Raw genomic sequence first — 22,440 nt, forward strand, 5'->3', positions numbered from 1 at the left:
TATTTGCCTATTTCTGTTTGGGATTTTTATTGTGTTGTATCTTGAGTTTACTACTGATGACTATTTGACGCCTTCGGGCATTTGTTGCGCTCTATAGATACCCCTCAAATCAAATCAAATCAAAAATCTAATTTTGTGGTGCGGCATGAAAACTTTACTCATTGCCCTAAGTTAATCCTGTCTGCTCTGTGCCATCGCTACTGGGGTTGAGCGCAGGTTAATTTAGCACTTTGAGGGTACACCTTGACAAAAATGTTGATTATTACTAAAGGTTGGTAGCCACCCCCTCTGACTAATAACCCAATTGTTTACAGGTTCTCATGCTGAAAACTTTAACGCATGTATGTTAAACCTGTATGTGCAAGTCGCTCTAGTTCAGAAAAACGTATTTAATTCTAAAGAGTTGGCTTCACATTTGTGAATGGATTTTTTCCACTAAGATTTTAAAGCGAGCAAGTCTATGAGCTGAGATCCAGAGTCGTACCGGATTCGACATTTAAGGCACTAGTTCATTGTGTGTTTATGAACACCTTCAAACCATCACATTTGTTGGTATTTACAAAGTGCTTCCAACATATTCCCACCACGAAAAGATCAGAAATGTACTCCTTTCACGGCGCGAGAAATTCTCTTTCCACAGTTGGATGGAGACGAGAACCCTGGTATTGTCGGTAGTCAGCTCTCCAATGTGGACCTCAGAAACAATGCAACAGAGTTAGACCAAGGCATGAAAGGTGCCACCTTGCAAGTGCGCCACTTTAGGAGACCCCCTCCCCTGGCCTCACTGCTATGGTGTAGCAAGGGGAACCAGAGAGGAGGGGGGCCCCCTCCCCATTCCCAGTTGCAAACTCAGGTTTGTCCGGCAATTAGGCCTCCACCCCCTAGCAATGCAGAGGCACAGCGGGAGGATTATTGCCCAGCTGTTTAGCTCCCTGGCAGAGTTAACCATCTCTGAAGATAAGAAACCCTCACACCTTCAGCGCTTTGTGAGCTGTTAAGAGGTGCTTGTAGGTGGCTGAGAGGGAGGGGCTGCTGTGTCAGGAGCAGGGGGCATCTATTGAGATGCAGACATCCCTGAATGGGTCAAGTCTGTGCAAATTAGAGGGGCCTTCCACATTACCCGTTCGCCCAGGGCCCCAAAAATCCTAGAACCGGCCCTGCGGTGGTGCTATAGGGAAACGTTTCTTCATGGAGAAAAATTATTTCTTTGTAAAGAAAGAACCGATAGAAAGTGCATTGGATTTCTCGTGTAAACATACATGCTTTTACATGAAAGTGAGTAGCTTAAAATGTTTTACTCTAGCACACATGAAATCCTGCTGCTGTACATGATTTTAGGAATAATCGGGAAAACATTTGTGAATTCCAAAAAAGCCTAATATTTTCACCCATGTGAGGTTGGCAAACATTGGATGGGGATTTCGAGATAATTTTTCCATTAGACCCTTGGAGGTGAAAATATTGACTAGGCTGTGTTTATGTAGCGTCCACCGAACATTCAATTTCAGGCTGGATTTCAGACCAACAAATATATAAATGATCAACTGCAATGCATTACATTTTTTCCCGCACTCAGGGGCCCATTAGGATGGTGAGCAGACTTCAGTCCGCCCGCCACCCTAGTGGTGCTGGGACCGGCCGCCAGCGGCGCTGTGGTCCCGCACCATCAATTAGGATGCGACCGTCAGCCTTGCTGTCGCATTCCGCATCTTTAACATTGCGGTGGGTGCTTTTGTAAGCAGCGCCCGCCCCAATGCCAAAGAGGCATGCTGTGCATTGCCGTGCACAACGTGGCAGGCACCGCGCTGTGCCTGCCACCTTGTGCATGGCAATGAAGGGGCGTATGTACCCCCCAAGTGCAGCCCCTAGCCCCCAGGGGGCCCCCAGGTGGGCCCCCAAAGCAATACCCGCTAGCCTTTCCATGGCGGCATCGCCGCCATCGAAAGGCCTTGTCAACCCAGCATCATAATATGGATGGCGGTGCCTTCCAGGCACGACACCATGTTATGCCCCAGCACCGCCTGGCCGGCAATCGAAACGATTGCCGACCGGCGGAAAAGTGGCGGACAGGCTTTCCGTCCGCCGTGGTTCCCCCAGCCATGATAATATGGCGGGGGTAAATCATGTTGTGATGGCAGAAAGGCCTTGTCAACCCAGCATCATATTATGGATGGAGGTGCCTGGAAGGCACCGCCACCATGTTATGCCCCAGCTCTGCCCGGCCATCAATCGTAACGATTGCCGACCGGCGGAAAAGTGGCAGACGGACTTTCCGTCCGCCGCGGTTCTCCCAGCCATGACAATATGGGGTGGGGTAAATCATATTGTGATGGCAGAAATGCCTTGTCAACCTGGCATCATATTATGGATGGCGGTGGCTGGAAGGCACCGCCACCATGTTATGCCCCAGCTCCGCCCGGCCGGCAATCGTAACGATTGCCGACCGGCGGAAAAGCGGTGGACGGACTTTCCATCTGCCGCGGTACCACCGTCATGATAATATGGCGGGGCGTACATCATGTTGTGATGGTGGGTGGATAGCCACCGCCGGCCAGGCGGTGGTGATCCACCCGCCATCAGAATGACCCCCTCAGTGTGAAGATTCTGAAAACCTGATAGGGTTTAACTAATTAGTGGGCTTAGGAGCTCATTCTTTTTACCGAGAAGCTTTGAAAAGCAAACATTGCTGTTTTTATAATGCCTCTCTTCGTGCACGAGTTCAGGCTGGTGTGGAAACAGGTCAATTTTTGGAAAGGGAAAAACTGTTAATTTGAGAGCTGAAGTGACATAAACAGCAAGACATATTGGTTCAGATTCACAAAACATAGCGAACGCCGCGCTTTACAAATACCCCCACAAATTAACACCCAGATCGGGAAAGCTTTATACATTTGATTGCTTCTAATTCATCTGTGCTAAATCCTTTTTGCTCAGTTGGCAGAGTGTAAGTTATTTATTTATGTGTTTATGTATTTATTTATTTATTACTTATTTGGCTTATTTGTAGAGGTACTGCTACTTAACAGGTATCCTGGCACTGTTTTACTCATTAGTGGGAAAATAGAGGAAATACCATACAATGTGACAGTACTGAGCAGTGTAGTACTAGGTTAAAATCCTAAAACACACTCTAGCTTTATGGAAAAAGCCATGTTTTAAGTCCTTTTCTAAAAATGAATTAGATCAGCAGGAAATCTCAGGGCAGCTTGAAGTTCATACAATAGTCGAACTGCTTCAATTATAAACGCTTGTCCTCCTAATCTAGTTTTTCTGAATCAAGCCACACTGGCCACCTTGGCCAAGGAGAAGTGTAAGCTCCTGTCAGGGCTTGCCATTTTAGTCCCTTCTGCAGGGGGATTTGTCCAGTATCATGTAGGTATTTGAAAACAGTGAAAAGGGACTTAAACATCATTCTTTGCGTTAATGGTAGACAATATAAATCTTTCAGAGACTGGGATTGGGAGAATCTTCTCGGCCTATTTAGGGCCAATTTGGCTGCCATTGCTTGAACTCTCTGGAGCTGCTTGATTAGGTAGTTCAGGGTTGCTAGCCGTAGGGCACGAGTAGAACCATGAACACTTCCAGCGATCTTTTACTGCCACAAATACCATCTTTCCCTTTCTCACTAACCATTTCACTCTTTCTGCTGTTGCAAAAAGAATATATAATCATTTTACAGAAGGATAGGAATCATGCCTGTAGGTCACCTTCTTGCTGTTTCTTCGTGAATCCACTTTTATTATGGGAAAAAATGACGTACCAATGGCACAAAAGGCTTGTAAATAAACCCATGAATCATAAAAAAAAAAAGGTTTGTAACCTTTTGTTGGTTTGGAATTACTCACTTTGGCAATTCACCAGGTGTTTAATGTTATGCTGCAAACCTTCCTAAGTCGCAGGTTTCCAGGAAAACCCTGGACCAGTTTTGGAATCCAAAAATATGAATACGGACGCATTTCCGCATGGGCAGTTGTACATACTGCACAGCAGTGCAAGAGGAACTGCTATTGTATATGCGAATTAACATTTGTTTTCGCCATTGAAAACTATTTTTTCTCACGGAGAAATACTTTCCCTACAAGTCCACGAGCTGTGCGTGTGTTTTCTTCCCACCATGTAAAGATATTTACTTATGTTATTGGAAGAAGTAAAAGTCAGAAAAGGAGTGAGAGTGCACACAAACGTAAGTTATTTTTTTTTTACGAACATTCACAAGTATCCACGCAACAAGTATCCACGCATTGACTTTCCAGAACACCACCGATTTTGGGTTTACTTTTGCACAATATTACACTACAGTAGGTTAATTTTGTACATTAGAAGAAGTCAAGCTCATCTTTTGTGCATACTTTCCCTCAAAAGTGAAGCCATCTGCACAAGTAAGTTGGATTTAGTTTAAAGAATCCTGACTAAAGTCAAGCTTTATGATATTAAGTATTTATTGTTTTTAGACAAATGATTTTCAGGTTTTACCTGACAGCGTGAGGGATAAGGACAGTCGTGGCTCCTCGAGGAAGTGCTGCGGGGCGGGGCCGGGGTAAAAATAACGATGCGGCGCGCGCAATGTAATTCAGTTTATTTATTTATGTATGTACTTAACTCCCTTCAACCTTATACCGGAGTTTACTACCCCCCACCCTGCCCCTCTCGCCCCACTGCACTCCCTCGAGGAGCCGCGACTGGATAAGGATGGTGTTTGCACCGCGCAAACTTGGAGAACATTTGAATCTCCTCTCTGTCCAGGATGGACCTTTATGATGATAAAGTCAGCAATATATCAATGATGATGAAGCAGAATGTGCACCACAGGAAGGACAGAGAGAAGTACTTTTGCAAACCGTTTATGTTTTGTTAAACGCAAATAAAGAATTATGGCTTTGTATCGAGATACCTTAAATTCTAATTGTACTTCTTTTTTTACAGGTTATTTACATAATCAGAAATCCTAAAGATGTTATGACTTCATTTTACCATTTTGAAAAGATTTTTCCCATAGTTAAACCAGCCACAAACTTAGATCACTTCATGGAGAAATATCTAAACGGTGAAGGTATAGTGAAATTATTTTTTATCTGGTTATTCTAACAGTGTGTACATTGCAAATCAACAAAAGCATACAAGTATGGTGAACAGTTAGGCATCCTAGTGTACAGAAGCATCTAAAACCTGGCTATATGTTATTGCTTTATAATTGTGTGGAATACACGGAAATGCCATTAAGGGTATGGAAATTATAACACATTTTAATAATAAAACTTATAAAGCGCACACTACTTCTTATGAAGTGTCCCAGAGCTAGGACTCTGATTCCCTAGGATAAAATTGCTAAACATGCTGATCGGTTCTCAACTAGACCCAAAGAGTCAAGTTTTTGGTTTTTCCTGAAAAGAGTTTCAGATGAAGCCTGCCTAATTGCAACAGGAAGAGAGTTTCGGATTTTAGGTGCAAAGAAGCTTCAATTGGAACTCTTTTAAATTTTGGGATTTTGCTTCGTCCATCTCAGATTTCTGGAAGGGATATAAGGTTTAACAATCGCCTGAAGATAGGATGGACCTTGAGAGGAAAGAGCCTTGTAGCTGTTGCCGAGAGCTTTGAGGGTGATTCTTTGCCTTACCGGGAGCCAGTGCAGTTTTCCAAGTGTGGTACCAGTAGAGGCAAGCTTAGCTAGATTGAGCAGTACCCACACTGCAGCTTTCTGGACCCATTCCAACATGCTAAGGTGGGATTGAGTTCAGTGGAGGCTGGCAGTGAATGGGGTGGGGGGCAGTGGAGTGAGGGGGAAATATAAAAAAAAATTAAATCCACTTACCTCCTCTCGCTATGACCGTTATCTGTCTCTTCTCCGTCGTTGCAGAAGATTCTGGAAGCACGTAGGCTCCCCATAGCTAATCACAACACTGCAATGCAGCAATTAGATTGGTTTGTGCACCGTGGTTTGGTGCTCAGACTGGGACAGGGATCCTGTGCATATTCCCCACCCGGGCTGTAATGCAGCCTTGGTGGGGAACATTCAAAGTGGGCATGACTGTTTGGTCAGCCCCAGACGGCTGGCCAAGCAATCGTGCACACTTAGAGGCTGATTACGATGGCGAGCGGATCGCCACCGGCGATGGCAATCTGCCTGCCATCGAAAGTGAATTACCTACCACCAGATTAAGATGGCGGTGGGTATCACGGCGGACGGAAAGTCCGTCCGCCACTTTACCACCGGTTGGCAATCATTACGATTGCCGGCCGGGCGGAGCTGGGGCTCACATATGGTGGAGGTGCCTAGTAGACACCGCCATCCATATTAGGATGCTGGGATTCAAAAGGTCTTTCCATGGTGGTGATGCCCCCATGGAAAGGCTGGCAGGGACTTGTTAAGGGGGCCCGTTGCGGGCCCCCTTGGGGGTAGGGGGGTGCACTTGGGGGTATCTATGGTACCCTCCTGCATGTCCATGCACAAGGTGGCAGGCACCGCACGGTGCCTGCCACATTGTGCATGGAAAGGCACAACATGGCATTTCACCATTGCGGCGAGTGCTGCAGCCAGCAGCACCCGCCGCAATGTGAAATCGCCAGATGCGACCGCCACCGTGGCGGTCGCATCATAATTAGGGTGGCGGGACCGCCGCATGGCAGTTGGGCGGTTCTGTTACTGCTAGGGTGGCGGGCGGAGTAAAGCCAGCTCACCATCCCAATGACCCCCTTAGTGTGCATAGTCTACTCCTCCTTGAGCAACAGGCCCCACCTCGCCCTAACCCAGCCCCACAGAAACAGAAAATTAAATGATAATAACCTTGTTATCATCATTTTATTTCTACCTTTTCTACTGCTTAGAGAACAGTGGTGCAACGCTCCTCCACCTTAGCAAAGGAGCCGCCCCTGATTGAGTCACCCCCAAATACAGGACATTACAATGGTCCAGTCCGGATATAACCAGGGCCTGGACTGTAGTTTTTTGATCAGACTCTAGTAATAGGTGGAGAATTTTTTTCAGAGATCTCAGCATCCCAAAGCATTTCCGTGCAAGAGCGATGATCTGGTTGTCGAAGGAGAGTTTTCCATCAAACCAGATGCCCCAATTTTTTACCTTAGGCTTGGGAGGTAGTAAAGGACCGAGGCTGTGAGGCCACCAGGCATTGGACCAGATGTTAAGGTGCTTACCCAAAACCAACATCTTCATTTTCCATGCATTCAGCTTTAGGCAGTGTGAGAGTATCCACGCTGCATTCTCTGACAAGCATAGACAAAGAGAAGAAGCCATATGTTCACTATTGAGAAACAGTGATGACAAGTTGTGTGTCATCTGCGTATGAGATGATGATAAAACCATAATGCTCAATGACCTCAGCCAGAGGGTGAACATAGATATGGATAAAGTTGGACTCAGTGAAGAGTCCTAAGGCACTCCCTGCTGCAAGCGTCGTACCATCGAGTTGAATGGTTTTTGGGAGACCTGAAAGGTACGTCCCTGCAGAAATGAGGCAAGCCAAAGCAATACTCTCCCACCTATAATGCAGCTCCAGAGCTTTTCCATCAAGATGTTGTGGGATACGGTGTCAACAGCCTCTCCGAGGACCAGCATTAGGATAGCTACAGAGTCACCATTGTCCATAATTTGATGAGCTGACTCGGAGGCTAGTAGCAAGCGCTATTGGGTGCTGTAGGAGGGATGGAAGCCTGGTTGCGTACTATGGGGGAGGTCATTATTCTCCATAAAGGTGGAAAGCTGCCCATTCACATGCTTTGCTACATTCTATAGAGAAGAGTGGTAGCAGTGAGACAGGGCAGTGGTTTTTAGGCTTAGAGGGGTTGAGTAGTGTTTTGTTTAGAACTGGGACACAGCCGGAAGACAGATAATTTATTCAGGACAGGCTGGATTTCATCACAAGAGGGTGAAAGATGGAGATTTTTGGGTCTAATGGGGAGCCAGATGTGCTGACAGAACATATGGAAGTCAACTCCTTGAGTTGAACAGGATTAAATTACAGGAGCATTACTCAGTTAGCTGATGAATCAAACCATGTCTGTAGCTGAGGTTAGTTTCTAGCTGCAGCTGGGAAGGAAGCAAAGATATTCACCACTTTTTCAGAGAAAAAAAAGGATAGAGTATTGCAGCTCTCTTTTGATGGCAGAGATGAGGGTGAGACTAAAGATAGCGAGGTAAGAGATCTGACGATAGAAAAAAGTTCAAGTGAGGTGTTATTGGAAGATTGAACTTTTTCAGTGTAATAATCTCGGCAGGATAAATAAGCAGGTGATATGTTTATAGTGCCACCTTATAGTCAATTGGACAAGCTGGATCCTTAAATGTGTGCCAAAGGTGCTCAAGCTGCTTACACTTCTTTTTAAGAATCGAAAGTTCATCATTAAACCATTCAGCAGAAGGCTTTTGTCTGCATGTGACTTGCTTTACAAGAGGGGCAAGTTGATCAAACTCTTCTCTAAGCCAGTAGTCTAGTAGTATTCCGGCCTTATCAACACAGTTGTCCTGGGTGGGACAACAATTCTCAAGTGCATGGCTGAAAACATTTGTGCTCACTTTTGATGATTCCCTTGTCCATAGTCAAGAATATGCCCTAATCTATGAGTGGGTGTAAGAACTAGTTGGGAGAGTTTAAAGCTCTTCATGTCATCAATTAATTTGATTTTAAAATGTATATAGCGCTCGAATGCCCAAGGGTGTCTAGGCACTGCAACAGAGGAGTCTGCCAGAAATGAACAGTAGGAGGTTGGATTTAGTTTGAGAAGAGCCAAGTTTTCAATGCTTTTCTGAAAGAGAGTAATGTTGAACAGTTTTTTATGGCTAGAGGGCGCACGTTTCACAGTTTTATGGTGTTCAGGAGAAAGCTGCTTCCTCCCCAGTGAACTTTCCTGAATTTGGGTGTCTGGAGAAGTTTGCTCTGAGCAAGCGAAGCATTCTACAAGGATGGTGCTATGAGAAATGCTGTTTCAGGTATGCAGGTCCTGTTCCATGTACAGCTTTATATGCTAGACACAGAGCTTGGAATTCTGTCCTCTTTTTTACTGAGAGCCAATGTAGTTTTTTTTAAGCCTTGGCACACAGACTGGAACTTAGGAATATTCAGCAGCATCCTGGCGGCAGCATTTTGTGCCCGATGCAGTTTAGGCATGTGCTGTGTCTGAAGGCCCAAGTAAAGGGCATTTCCATAGTCCAGTCTGGCCATTGCTAAGGTTGTTACCAGTGTTTGTACTGCATCTGGGGGGATGAATGGTCTCACTTTCCGGATTAACTTTAGTGTTAAGTGAACCTGAGAGGTGGCTTTATTAGTTTGATGTTGAAAGGTAAGTCTGTCGTCAAAGATGATGCCCAGATTTTTGACCTTATGCATTGGAGTGGGAAGAGTTCCCATGTCCATAGGTCACCAGTTCTGAGACCAAAAGGAGGTGTCGGATCCCAACAGGCGAACCTCTGTTTTACTTCCGTTAAGCTTTAGGCAGTTTGCACTCATCCAACGGTCTAACTCTATGTGGAACATACATTGATTAAAGCGAGCCCCGGTTTCCTCCAGATTGCTTGAGATGGATGTTACAATCTGGGTATCGCCCGCGTAGGATACCAGTGAGAATCCAAACTGCCTGATGACATCAGCTAGGGGGTGACATATAGATTGAATAGAGTAAGTCTCAGTAAGGAGCCCTGGGGCATCCCACATGGAAGTATGAACTGTTCTAAACAGGAATCGCCGATCTGAAAAAAACTTGCAGCCTATTGTTTATGTAAGATTTGATCAGACTTAGCGCTGAGTTCTTAACTCCCACCTTTTGGAGCCTTTTGATGAGAATGTCATGGTTCACGGTGTCAAAAGCCGCCGAGAGAGCCAATAGGATCAAGGCGGCCTTTGCAGTGGAATCCAGCGTGGAGCCATAACCAGAGAAGTCTCTGTGCTGTGCCCTTGACGGAAACCGTATTGTGAGGAATCCAGCATATCTTCCAAGGACACAAAGGCAGTAAGTTGGGAGTTTATGATCTTCTCCAGGACCTTAGCTGGAAAAGGGATCCTCGCTAAAGGTCTATAATTATTGTGGTCACTGGGATCCAGATTAGATTTTTTGAATAGGGGGAGGATAGAAAACCTTTTCCACGCATCTGGGAAAATGCCAGACCTGAGAATCTCATTAAAAAGCAGGCTGAGTTGCTCACTGATGTCATCAGATGCCAGTTCGAATATTTTAGGGGGGCATGCGTCTGATGGTGCCCCAGATTTAACTGATCCGACTATATGTGAGATCTGTTCTGCATTGGGTGAGACAAAGGAATCCAGACCATGACCATGTCGTAGGGGAGATGTGGTGGGGTGATTCACTTGAGGATCAATACCCTTTTCTGTGAGGGAATCAAAAATGGACAGCACTTTGTCCCTAAAAAAAACCTGCAAGTCAATTACAGAATGCCCCACTGCTATTCTTTTTGGTGGAGCGGGTAGTGTTACTAATTCCTTTAGGGTCGAAAAAAGTATTTTACTAGAGTTGCCAGCCTGCCCAATTTTCCCTGTGAAGCAGCCATTTTTTTTGTCCAAGATAATTTTTTTATACGTGCTCAGAGACTGTATACATGCAAATTTTTCAGCTTCAGGGTAGTTTTTTCTCCAGCGTCTCTGCTTTTCTGCAGAGTTGCTTTTGGGTGCGTAGTGTGTCACAGAACCAAGGTTCTGATTTCTTCATGCGCTTACTAGTGAGGGTTTTTTCTGGAGCTAGAGTGTTTACTGCCGCTTCAACCCAGTTGGTGAAGCTGTTAGTGGCTGCATTTACTTCGGGCATTAAGTTCGGTTTGGTAGATGCTAGTTGTAACTGCTGTGGGCAAATATTCTTCCAATTTCACCCTTTAAATGTCCTGTAGGTGGATTGAGGGCATGTAAAATGGTGAGAGGAGGTAAGTACAAACCTAAATGGCCTTATGGTCTGACCATGGGATCGGCAGAACCTTCTGAACTTTCAGTTGTGGATTAGATGTAAATATTCCATCTAGGGTGTGACCGGCCTCATGAGTTGAGTGCTTAACCAACTGTTGCATCAAGACACTGGCCATCAACTCTAGGAGAGAGACTGTATATTGGTTGTTTACATTTCCTAGATGGTAATTGAAATCACCTAGGATGGAGAAATCCTGTGAACCAGTGCTGGATTCAATGATATGACTAATTACCTCTTCAAATTTATTTTTCGCCCCCGGAGGTCTGTTCAGCAATGTACCATTAAATGTATAATTATCGCTTACAGTGATTCTAAATGAGAGCAATTCACAGTCAGGACCACTTCCTATTGAGGAGCATTTTATCAGCAATGTGTCCTTGATAATAATCACTAGTCCACCTCCGCGCTTATCTTGTCAATCATTTCTGATTAACCTGTAACCTTGAGGAATGGCTAAGGACAACTCAGGATCAGAGGTACTGTCTGCCCAAGCTTCAGTGACAAAAGCCATGTCAATATTGTGTGCTGCAAGCAGCTCTGCGAATTCAATATTGTGTTTAATCAGAGAGCGTGCTTTCAAGAGCAATCCTAGGAGTGACTTATGCGAAGGTGTTTGCTGGTGTGGAGCCTGTTTCGTGCTTAAACAGACTTTTATTTTAGTGAAAAGGAAGTCGGTTTTGCAGTATGGGCACGCCTTTGGCTCCTTCAAGAGGTCTAGCTGCGGGCAAAGATCTTTCATAGGTGAGTTGAGGCTTAGAAGAGTATCACGCGTGTTACTTAATCTAGGCCCCAATATTGGTAGAGAACGGACAGGTGGTATGGCCCTGGGCCCGGTCCAGGCATAGACGGGCAAAGACAGGAGGGTGCTTTGACTGCTGGACAGTTGGTATTGTCAAAGTGGGTGCTGAAATCGCCTACCACCAACAAGTTGGAGAAGTGTGAAACTAAATGAGACAGCGTTTCAGCTAGTAAAATAGAAAATTTAGCTAGGGGGCTTGGGGGCTGGTAACTTAGAGCTCCTGACACAGCAGCATTTTTAGAAAGAACCAGTGGAAAGGAGGATGCTTTGCAACCCTCAATAGAAAGTTCAGAGAGGGTGCATTGAAAATCTTGTTTAAAGATAATGGCAATTCCCTCCCTTCTCTGTAGCTGCCTGTCCTGCCCAACAATTGCAAAGCCTGCAATGTGTTCGGGGAGGAGTCCTCATTTAGCCATGTCTCAGTCAGAAAGACCTGCTTCCGGCATGTGCTGCTTGAGAAAGTCATGCATCTCGAGCCTGTACTTTACCAGCGATTTACAGTTATGACATTTCTTTTTAAAGATTAACAAAGACATGGTGCAGGACTTGTTTCACCGAACAGTGGCATTGGGGCTGGGACCAAGAAACCGCAGTGTTTACAACATAGGCCCAAGTTTCCAAGATTCAAAGAGTCACAGCAGACATCAGGCAGGGTTGGGGAGAGACCCTGCAATTCCTGTCTGGTATATGAGATAGGGACTGATCTAAAATGGCAAGAGTCCTGCCCCCTGGTGCCGACTGGGTGCGCACGGTATTTTCTTTGGTGTGTCCTCTGTGTGCGCCCGCTGAGTGCGCACGCTGCACACATTGACTACAAGAGTATTGCCTCCTGGTGCCGACTGGGTGCGGACGATATTTTCTTTGGCGTGCCCTCTGTGTGCACCCGCTGAGTGCGCCCGCTGCACACATTGACTGCAAGAGTCCTGCCCCCGGGTGCCGACTGGGTACGGACAGTATTTTCTTTGGTGTGCCCTCTGTGTGCACCCGCTGAGTGCCCCTCTGCACCCGTCGACTGCACATGTCCATTGGGTGACACACACCCTGCATCTAAAAATAGCCAGGCTCTTAAAAGGGGTTATGGCTAAAGAGCGACGACACACAGAGAAGTTGGAACCAGGCACCTCCAGTGTGGTGAAGCCACAAATAAGGAAATCAAAGGCAACAATGTCGCAGCTGCTTATTACAGAATAGCCAAAGGCAAGCTATCCTCACGGTAGCCAGATCAGTGATTTCTCATTGGCGTCTCTTTCTCAGATTCACCTACCAATGGTACTGCAACACCTTCCCATTGACAGTAATCATGGGCAGGGGCATAAAATAGAATCTCATAGTAAATAATGTTAAAATAAATTATTGCATTGTGACATTTAAAAAAAATACATATATATTTAATTTAATGGTAACAAAATTACACAAACATTAAAAATACATAATATTTTAGTGTACCATATTTTAATAACCATTTTTGATTTAAAAATAAATAAAATAAATGTAAGTGTAATTTTTAAAATAATTAAATTAAGTTAAATTAATTCTTTACTATACTTTCTGTTCTAATACATCATAAATAAGTATAAACATTTTACTTTAGCTGGGTTTTCGTTTAAATTAATCTATTACAAATATCATTTCAATGTAATTGTATATATTCTAATTAATTATGTATTTAATTTAAATTCAGCCAATAGTGCTTATATTAGTAATTATTTCGTTCTATAATAAATATTTTACATCAATTTATATTAATATTTACATAAAATTGTTTTACTAATTTATTTAAGTTTAATACATTTTTAAATTGTTTCCTGTACCTTGCCACAGGGAGATCTCTGGGCCGGATGTGGAGAACTGCACTATATTTGAAAAGCTACCAGTAGTAACTGTACACTTGTAAGATTGGCTCCATCTCATCCCTTCCCTGTTCAAGGGGTGGAGACATGAAAGTCTATACTTTGTGGTAAATTTTAGCTCTGAAATACCAGTTTGTGAAAAGTATTGGGTTTATTCTTTTGTAGGTGGGTGATTGTCCCTCCTCGCAGCCCTCCTTCTCCCTCTGTAAACCCCTCCTTACTCGTCTTAAAACCCCTTCCATTTAGTGACAAGTATTCCCTATTTTCCAATCACTCACTCTGGTTCCTCCCACATATACTGCTAAGTAGTAAACATACATGTGTAAGAATATCTCCAAGGAAAGACAGGAGAGGTGCAGATTTCCACTTGAAGATTGTGAATTATATTTTGTAGTCAGTAAGGAGAACTTTTTTAGTACAACTTTGCGTACTACAAAATGTCGTTTGTGACTCAGGCCCTGAATGTTCATGTTTGTATGTTTTCTGTTCTTTAGTGTTTGGCGGAAGCTGGTTTGATCACATCCAAGGCTGGTACACCCACAAGGAGGATTTCAATTTCTTGTTAATTACATATGAGGAGATGGTGAAGGTAAGACTTATTGTGCTGTATTTAACATTATACCTGATACTGCTTTTTAAAATGTTGCATTTTGCATACTGTGGCATCTGTCATGCTGAGCAAACGACAAATTAGATACGTATCAATGGACTTACAACACATGTGGGTTATTTTATATAAAGCGGCACCAGAGCACTGTAATATTAGAAAAGGGGCAGCAGACCCTAGTGCGACCCCTTTTGTAATACAGAGGGCATGAGCTCACATATGGCAACTGTGTTACTGTAGGGGCAATCCCACATTGCAATGGGGTGTGGCCCCATGCTAATGAGTATTAACAGTTTTTATACGTGAATGTGCACATACTATCATCTACAGCCATGAGCCCGACGAGGAGTATATTGATAGGCATGCACCATGCAAAAACCTTCCACTCTTCCCTCTCTCCCACCTCATAGTTGGTCAACATTATAAAGGGGCTGTTTCTTAGAGTTTCTTACCCTTCCCTACAAAGTTGTGTGGGAACATTGATACCAAGGTCCCATTGGGCCTAGGTCCTCTGGGCTGGTAGCATTCTAGAGACTTCCTCTGGGATACGATGAATGGCCCTCTAGTACTTAAGATAGAGTACTTCCCTATACTCATGTGTAAGAAGATGTATGGAGGGACTCCAGCTAAGTGTAAGAGTGTTCCCCACCATAAGGGATATTTTTTTCCTTGGCTAATATATCCCATAGTTTTCTATGCCAAGCTACAGGGTCGGGTGTAGTGTTCTTCACCCAACTGGATAGCTGGAATCTATATCCCAGCAACTAGAGTTTCAGCCAATTGTTTACCTCAGAGGGACATTGGTGACGTGTGGGACGGGTAGAGTCGCCCCAATAGAACCACCTGGTGTTGTTCAGAATTTAGACATTAAAGGCCCTATTAAGATCTCTGATGCCATTCTCCCAGTATTTCTCTAGGTTAGGGCAGTGCCACAGCCGATGTATTATGCTAACTGTGGGACCGCCCCTCCAACAGTGGTCTTCCCTATATGTGTTCAATTTCCCGATTCTCTTTGGTGTCTTATACCAGTATGTCAGTATTTTATACTGTGTTTCTTTGAGGCGTGCGTCAGTTGCAAAGGTGCATGCTCTATTGTAGAGATGTTCCCATTCTTTGGGGGTCGACTCCTGTCTGAGCTCTGCCTCCCACCTTTTCTGTCTTGGGATTTTATTGTGGGGTATGGAATGGATAAGATGCCGATAAAGAGTGGATATAAATGCCCTATTGTGCGGTCCAATTGATGTGTACCACAAAGGTAGTGTTGTAAAACCCATCCTATGTCCCACTTTATTCCATACAGCTAGGGTCACTCTAGTGGCAGAGGAAAGGAATATAGACCCAAACTTCACTGTGACTTCCAACGCCTTGGGAACTGTAAAAGGGGGTTCAATAAGATAAGCTGGTCCACGAATCATCATTTTTTGGCTGTTTTCTTCTTTTTCCATTCTATAATGTATCTAAACTGAGAAGCCTGAAAGTATGACAATATGTGTAGAAGTGCTAGGCCTCCTTGTTTTATTGACCAGTACAGTGTTTTGCTGGCAATTTGGGGCAATTTATTTTGCAAACTATAAGTATTCACCTAGGTTGGTAGTTGCTTGATGATCACTGTGGGATTGGTGACATTATTGTCTGGAATAGATGGAGAATCTGGGGTAGAATTATCATTTTATCAATCGATAGATGCTCCAATCAAGAAAAAAATATATTATGCCATTTGTGGAAGTCCTGATACAGATCCTTTAACAATTGAGTGTAGTTGAGGGTTATTACATGGGAGGTGGTCCAAGCAAGTATGATCACTAGGTAGGTTAGTATATCTATGGCCCACCTAATAGATACAATAGTGTTTAATGCTGACTTCTGGTGTGGCATAAGAGTGCTTCTATTGTTATGAGATAAATCTGAAAATTGGAGACTGTCTGCAATCTATTAATTCTTTGAGCACCTGCAGGTCTGAGTGCAGAGGGTCCGAAAAGGAGAGCATGATATTGTCTGCAAACATTGTAGTTCTTGAAAATGTCTTTGTCTATGAATTTGTCCTTGATTGCCTCATTTTTTCTGACTGCATTGGCAAAAGGTTTGAGGGTAAGGATGAAGCTAGTGGCAAGAGAGGGAGCAGTGTCTTGTGCCATGTCCTATGGAGATGGGGGTGAAGACCGTGCCATTCATCCTCATTCTAGCTATGGGATGGTAAGTGAGGACTAAGGTCTAGTTTCTACAGGACTACTATCATGTACATCCAATAAATCCTGTTCAGTGACTTTTCTGGGGCATCAAGAGACAGGCATAGGATGTTTTGGAGTTTTTTTGTGCATTTTCTATGATATGTGCAGAAATCTCTTTTCGTATTTTGACTGTATTAATACCCTGAAATAAAGCCAGCTTGGCCTGTATCTAGTATGACACAGAGGTGGTGGCCCATCCTCTGTATTAGGAGGCCTTAAGGAGCTTTAGATCAATGTCTAAGATAGACATTGATCTAAATGACATATGATGTTGGGTCCTTACCTGGTTTATGTTAAACTATCACTGCTGCCTCACACATCGTGGATGTATGAGATAGCCTGAAACATCAATCTTACTATAAAGTCTCTTGAGAGTTGGTGCCACTTGTGCTCAGGATAGTTCGTAAAAGTGAGCCATGCACCAATCTGGGCCTGGTGATGTTCCCATGTTAAGTTTGGCAATTGCCGCTATATCATCTTTTTTTGAGATGGGCTCATCTAGGGATTGGCACTAACCCTGGGCATAGTTCGCGTAGTACCGCTACACGTTGCTACGCAAAGTGTACTTTGCAATATGTGAGATACGCGTAGCACTACGTGAACTGTGTAGTGCGCTGTTCGCGATGATTGCACAGTGCCGGATGCTTGTCCACACTGTGCAATCATTGAAAACGGCATCTTGCACAGGGCGAGCTGTCGTTTTCTGCCGCTCGAGTAGATTTCTACTCAAGCGGCAGCTTTCTCAACGCGGACTGGTAGTTTCTCATCGCGAGGGGTCGTGAGCATACGCGACCACTCGCAATGAGAAACCTGACCTCCCCTAGTTGAGAATCTCGCCGGGAGGTTTATTTTCCACGCTCGTGATCGGCAACTTGATGTTGCTGATCGCGAACGAGGAAAAAGTCTCGCCGGGATGTCATTTTGTTTGCTCGCGGTCGCCAACTTGACTTTGAGGACCGCAAATGAGCAAAAAATGCCAACTACGCTACGAGTTTTTGCACTGTGCTACGTGCAATTCGCGTAGCGTGAAGTAGCACAAACTACGCAAACTACGCGAGCGTAGCGTAGTTGTCCGCCCAGGGTTAATTGGCACCAGTCTTCATGAAGGGACACATGATAGATGCTTATCTAGATATTGAGTAACCTCTAGATGGTCCATTCCTTCTTTAGAGTGTAGAGTTTGGTAGAAGTTACAAAATGCATTTGCTATGTCTCGGCGATCTCGAACAATATCCCCCTCTGTATTGGTGTCTTTGTGGAGCCTCTACCTGTTGACCTTAGCATGCAGCTAGGCACCTACGAATTTCCCTGTTTTATCAACTGATGAATAATATTGCCACTTTGTACTGACTAAGGCATATTCCTCCTTGTTCCAGGCATATTTCTCCTTATCCCATTCAAAGGCTGGCTACTGGTGGTACTGTGTTCTTGCCGTACAAACCACTTTCTAGTTTTTATGTGAGGGAACTTGCTTATGCAATTCTATTGCTTGTTTAAGAGCAGATTCAAGGTCTTGTCTTTTAACCAGGGATCTACCCTTGTATTTGACCGCCAGTTTTATAAATATATTCTTTGTGAAGGGGCAGAGGATATCCGTAGAGCATCATTCTCCTCTACAAATCTCCCCATTTACTACTCCAATTCAGTTCTATCGATGGGGTCGCTCTACAAATACTCGTTGAGTCTCCAAAATGAGTGTCTAGAGGAGGTTGCTTGGAGGTCTAGGCTCACTCAGCCATTCTATAAAATGTGCTAACTCTGATCTTCGTTTGTTGTGGCGTAGGGGTGTTCTGTCTACAGCATTGTCCATCATAACATTCAAGTTCCCACCAATCAACAGTTTCCCTTGGACACACTGTAGAAATGGTGGTCTCAGTAAAAGCCTCTTGGTGCATATTTGGGGCAAAAAGATTCACTGTGTGAGCCTATATTAACAATCATCCCTAACTTCCTGCATCTAATGTTTTCATATGCTGCCAATACTTCCTTTTTGAAAGATTGATTGCAAAGAATCACTAGCCATGCTCTTTCTGCTTTATCAAAGGTGAGCAATTATGTGGGAAAATATCTGGATTGCATTCTTTGAGTGGCTGCTGTAAGAAGGTGGGTCTTGGTGGAGTGCCCCCAAACCCCGCCCCACACCCGCACCCCTGCTAAAGTCTGGGCCCCAGGCCCATGCCCGCCTCCCACTAAAGCTCCAGCCCCCCTTTCCGCTAGAGCCCTGGCACCCCGCCCCCCTCCCGCATAGTAGTAAGGCCAGCAAAAGACTAAAGAAGAATAAGAGACTTACCTTCCTCCCAAATCGGTGTCCTGCTCCTGCTGCTGGGCCTGGCTGAACTTGGCTTCTGCTGCTCCTGTTGTATTACAGAAAGAACTGCAGTGCACATGGCGTACTGCGTGAAGGCATGCCTGACCCTATCATGGGATTTGACAGGGTCAGGCATGTTTTCACGCAGTACGCCATGCGCACTGCAGTTCTTCCTGTAACTCAACCGGATCAGCAGAAGTTTAGCCTGGGCCAGCAGCAGGAGCAGGACAGCAGGACACCCATTTGTGAGGGAGGTAAGTCTCCCACTTCACTGGTGAACTTCACTCTGCTGCGTAGGCGGAGATTTTGCTGAACTTACAAACTTTTTAAACTCCTCCCACAGAGCGGAGATTATGGCCCAGGATTAATTTCCGTTACATCAATGTAAAAGGTTGGGCATTCCCGGCTCTCATCTCATCTCATTTGTCAAAGAAGCTAAGATGCACCCAGCCTGGTCGACTACCCTTTGGCCAGTCGGTGTTGCTCTGCAATGGAGGATCCTGGGTTCCATGACTGTCCATTTTTGTAACTGACAAATGTGACACTGTGTGCTGCCCTGCTTCAGCCCTCTGTACACTGCGGAAAGATCTAGTGCTCATGCGCTCCCCTAGCAGCGGTCATCCGGGGACAGACAGCAAAGCCATGTCTCCAAGCCCTGTGGAGACAACTCTCAGGGGGGTGCTACCCTTGTGTTGTGCTCTCCTTGGATTTTATTTTACTGGTTCTATAGGTCCCTACAGTGCCTTAGCAACCATTAAATTTGTTTAGGATCCCGTTGACACACCTTCCTTTTCATTAGTCTGATAACAGTGAGATTCTCACTTTACTGTACCATATCAGTCCAGGGACACACAATATCCACCCTGCTAGGGGCCTCCTTCCCACTTTGCCCCATCAAGGACTGGTGCATAGGGCAATGCTCAGACTCTGGAACCACCCGTAAACTTCTGCAGTTGTTGCCAAAGACTGCTTTGGTGAGGCTGGTAGGATCTCCCAATAACGTATGGTGTGGTGGGCTGGATAATCTACTTATCTAAACATGGCTGATCAGGAGCTAATTTCAAATCTTGCTACCACCAAGTCTTCTCAAAGGGAGTTTACCATCTGGGCGCATTGCAAATTCAATGCTTCTTCACTTGCTGGGAAGCCCCCAAGGCCCTCTCAATGCAGCTCCACCACTATAGCCTAAAGTCCTAAACTTAAAGTGCAGCCCCTTAAATTTTAGGGTTAAATTATGAGATAGCATGTTCACAGTTGGACTCTGTAGCCACCCATTGTGAGCATAGCAGGAGGCCAGACAAGCATACAAGTATACTTTAACTGGTATCTTAGGGTAGGGAACATTAGGGGAAGGCAGAAGTTACCAACTACCTTGTCCAAAGTGATTCTCAAGACCTAGAAGTAACAGATTATCCATGTTATTGCTTACACACACACACAGACGTTCACACACACAAACCCCCAATGGTTATACTGTGCCCTTCTATTCTCAAACAGATGCATATTACTTGGGATGGAACCCAAGTAGTGCTCTCCTCAATGCTTGTCATCATCTTCAAGCTACTGCTTATCTTATATGCTTTGTAAGGGAACAGATGATGCTATCAAAATCATCCTGAGGGTCAAATGCCCAAGTATAGTTGTTTTAGCATTGCCAAGAGCCTTCTCAACAACTGGCTGACCAACAGCAGACTGGAAGTGAGTGGGTCATAAATAGATGATCTTTTGAACTAGCACCTGCACCACCACACCTGATTACTGCCCAGCTACTTTTTCAACTCTTTAGTCAGTCTGGAATAATATTCTAAAACCAACCTGGATGAAGACCTGAGCATGCCCACCTAAATATGTGCAATGTGTAAGAGAATATATTACGGTCATTCATTCATTAAGTCTTTAGTTCAGTAGATTAGTCAATTGAAATTAGTAAGAAAATTCATAATTACATAAAAAGCTGAATAAATTGCAAGATTCAATTTGAGTTTATCAATTACAGAACTAATGTGTGAAATCCCTAAAATAATTCATATGAAGGTAAAACAATTCACGTTCTAATAACAGCAGGCATAAAAGACATGTCTAAAGAATGCATATAATTATAACTCATATGTATCCATCTTATCTGTAAGCTTCATTCTCCTACACAAAATACAATGGAGGAACTTAACTAGGCTACATACAATTGCTTCTCTGTTATCTGTTCTCAATAGCCTTAGGGCAACTGCATACTGAGTAGTCCCTAGTGATCGACAAATGGGGATTCTCCACTTCATTCTGGGAATTCCTCTTTCAGGTTACAAGCTAGGCAAGTACTGCGCGGGAAGTTGGAATTTTGCTATTTAGAACAAAAATTATTAGTGGCTGGAATGCCTTATCCAAATTTGACATGTAGCTGCCTGGCAGTAGGAAGTGTGATGAAACCAATAAAGTGGTCAAAAGAGCACCCGCATTTGAAGTCCAGGAAAACTGTAGTTAGGAGCCCAAGCCTGGAATTTGTAATTTGTTTTTCCATCACGTATTTTCTATTTGTTTCTTTTATATACACTTTTGATACCAGCGGGTAGGTTGACGTATCTTTCAATTGTTCTTCCAAATTGAGCAATGCCCTCATTCAGCGCACATTATTGATCCACGGAATATAATGTTGCCTGTGTAGGGAAGTGATCTCTTCATTGGCAAGATAATATCCTGCTAGTTCCTGAGTGTACCTTAGCCCCCATAAAAAAGAGGTCTAATATTTGCCTTTAAAGAGATAGATTTTTTTCCCCATATCCAGTGGTAGCAACTGGCTAATCTGGTGCAAATGAACCAAAGATCACAGAAATTTGTTTTCTGTCAATATGAGGCCATTTACCTGTGGATATCCCCACAGTTCTGCCCTGTAAAGTGCAGCAAGTGCACCTCCTATGGCTTTTACGTTGTATATGTGGAGTGCTAGAGTGAATAATCTACTTATCGATGATTTGAACATTATAAATCTTTTGGAGATGTTTTTTTTTAAACAGATTTTATTGATTATAAAGAGAAAGCAGGTTGCAAATGTATTCTCATACAATCAATCAATAATATTGATGGATCTTCAAACCTCCTGTCGATAAAGCAGTCCGGTGTAGGTTACGTAGAATATAAAAAGGTGTCCATCTATTCCGGGGTGTATATTCTTAACCACAACATAGCTTTACACTTGCGGCTAGCTATCCAGGCAGTTCTAGATAAATAGTTTTTGTGGTGCATCTTGTATATCAAACTACTATGATGCAACTAACACCCCTCCCTTTCCTACCCCTCCCTCTGCGCATGTCTTGGGAGGAGCCTAGTATCTCCCTGTGTATGCAATTCCAGAGATGTTTCAATTGACTTTTAAACTGCTCATACTAATTGCATAGCCAAAGGCATGTTTGCCGTTAGTTTTACCCCCAAATATTCAAAATCAGATACCTTTTAGAGATTGGTTTCGCCCATCTTTATTGTCCCCCCTCAAGATTTGTACAGATTAATAATCAAGTATTTTGTTTTGGAGGCATTTATCTCCAATCCGCGCTCAAGGTAGAACCCAACAAACACATGCACTAGTGTCTGGTAGCCTCTCGGAGTTGTCGAGATCCATATTGTGTCCCCCAAAAAGAGTGACGCAGGGACTCTATGGCTTGCAATCATTGGAAAGTCATTAATGTATGTGTCAAGATACGCGATTACATCCTATTGCACACCTTTATTAGCAGGGATAG

At 44.1% G+C, this 22,440-nt stretch overlaps 1 protein-coding gene across 3 annotated transcripts in view; it reads left to right on the forward strand.

Annotated features, from left to right (window-relative positions):
* LOC146817849 (amine sulfotransferase-like) overlaps positions 1 to 22,440 on the forward strand; it is a 148,785-nt gene that overhangs the window by 85,220 nt on the left and 41,125 nt on the right. For all 3 annotated transcript variants that reach the window (XM_085611317.1, XM_085611316.1, XM_085611318.1), the window contains 2 exons: positions 4,924 to 5,050; positions 14,064 to 14,158. In XM_085611317.1, coding sequence (XP_085467443.1) covers positions 4,924 to 5,050; positions 14,064 to 14,158 — 222 coding nt within the window. The remainder of the gene's footprint in view (positions 1 to 4,923; positions 5,051 to 14,063; positions 14,159 to 22,440) is intronic.

This window comes from Triturus cristatus, chromosome 6, assembly GCF_964204655.1.
Source record: "Triturus cristatus chromosome 6, aTriCri1.1, whole genome shotgun sequence".
In the NCBI taxonomy this organism is placed as follows: Eukaryota; Metazoa; Chordata; class Amphibia; order Caudata; family Salamandridae; genus Triturus; species Triturus cristatus.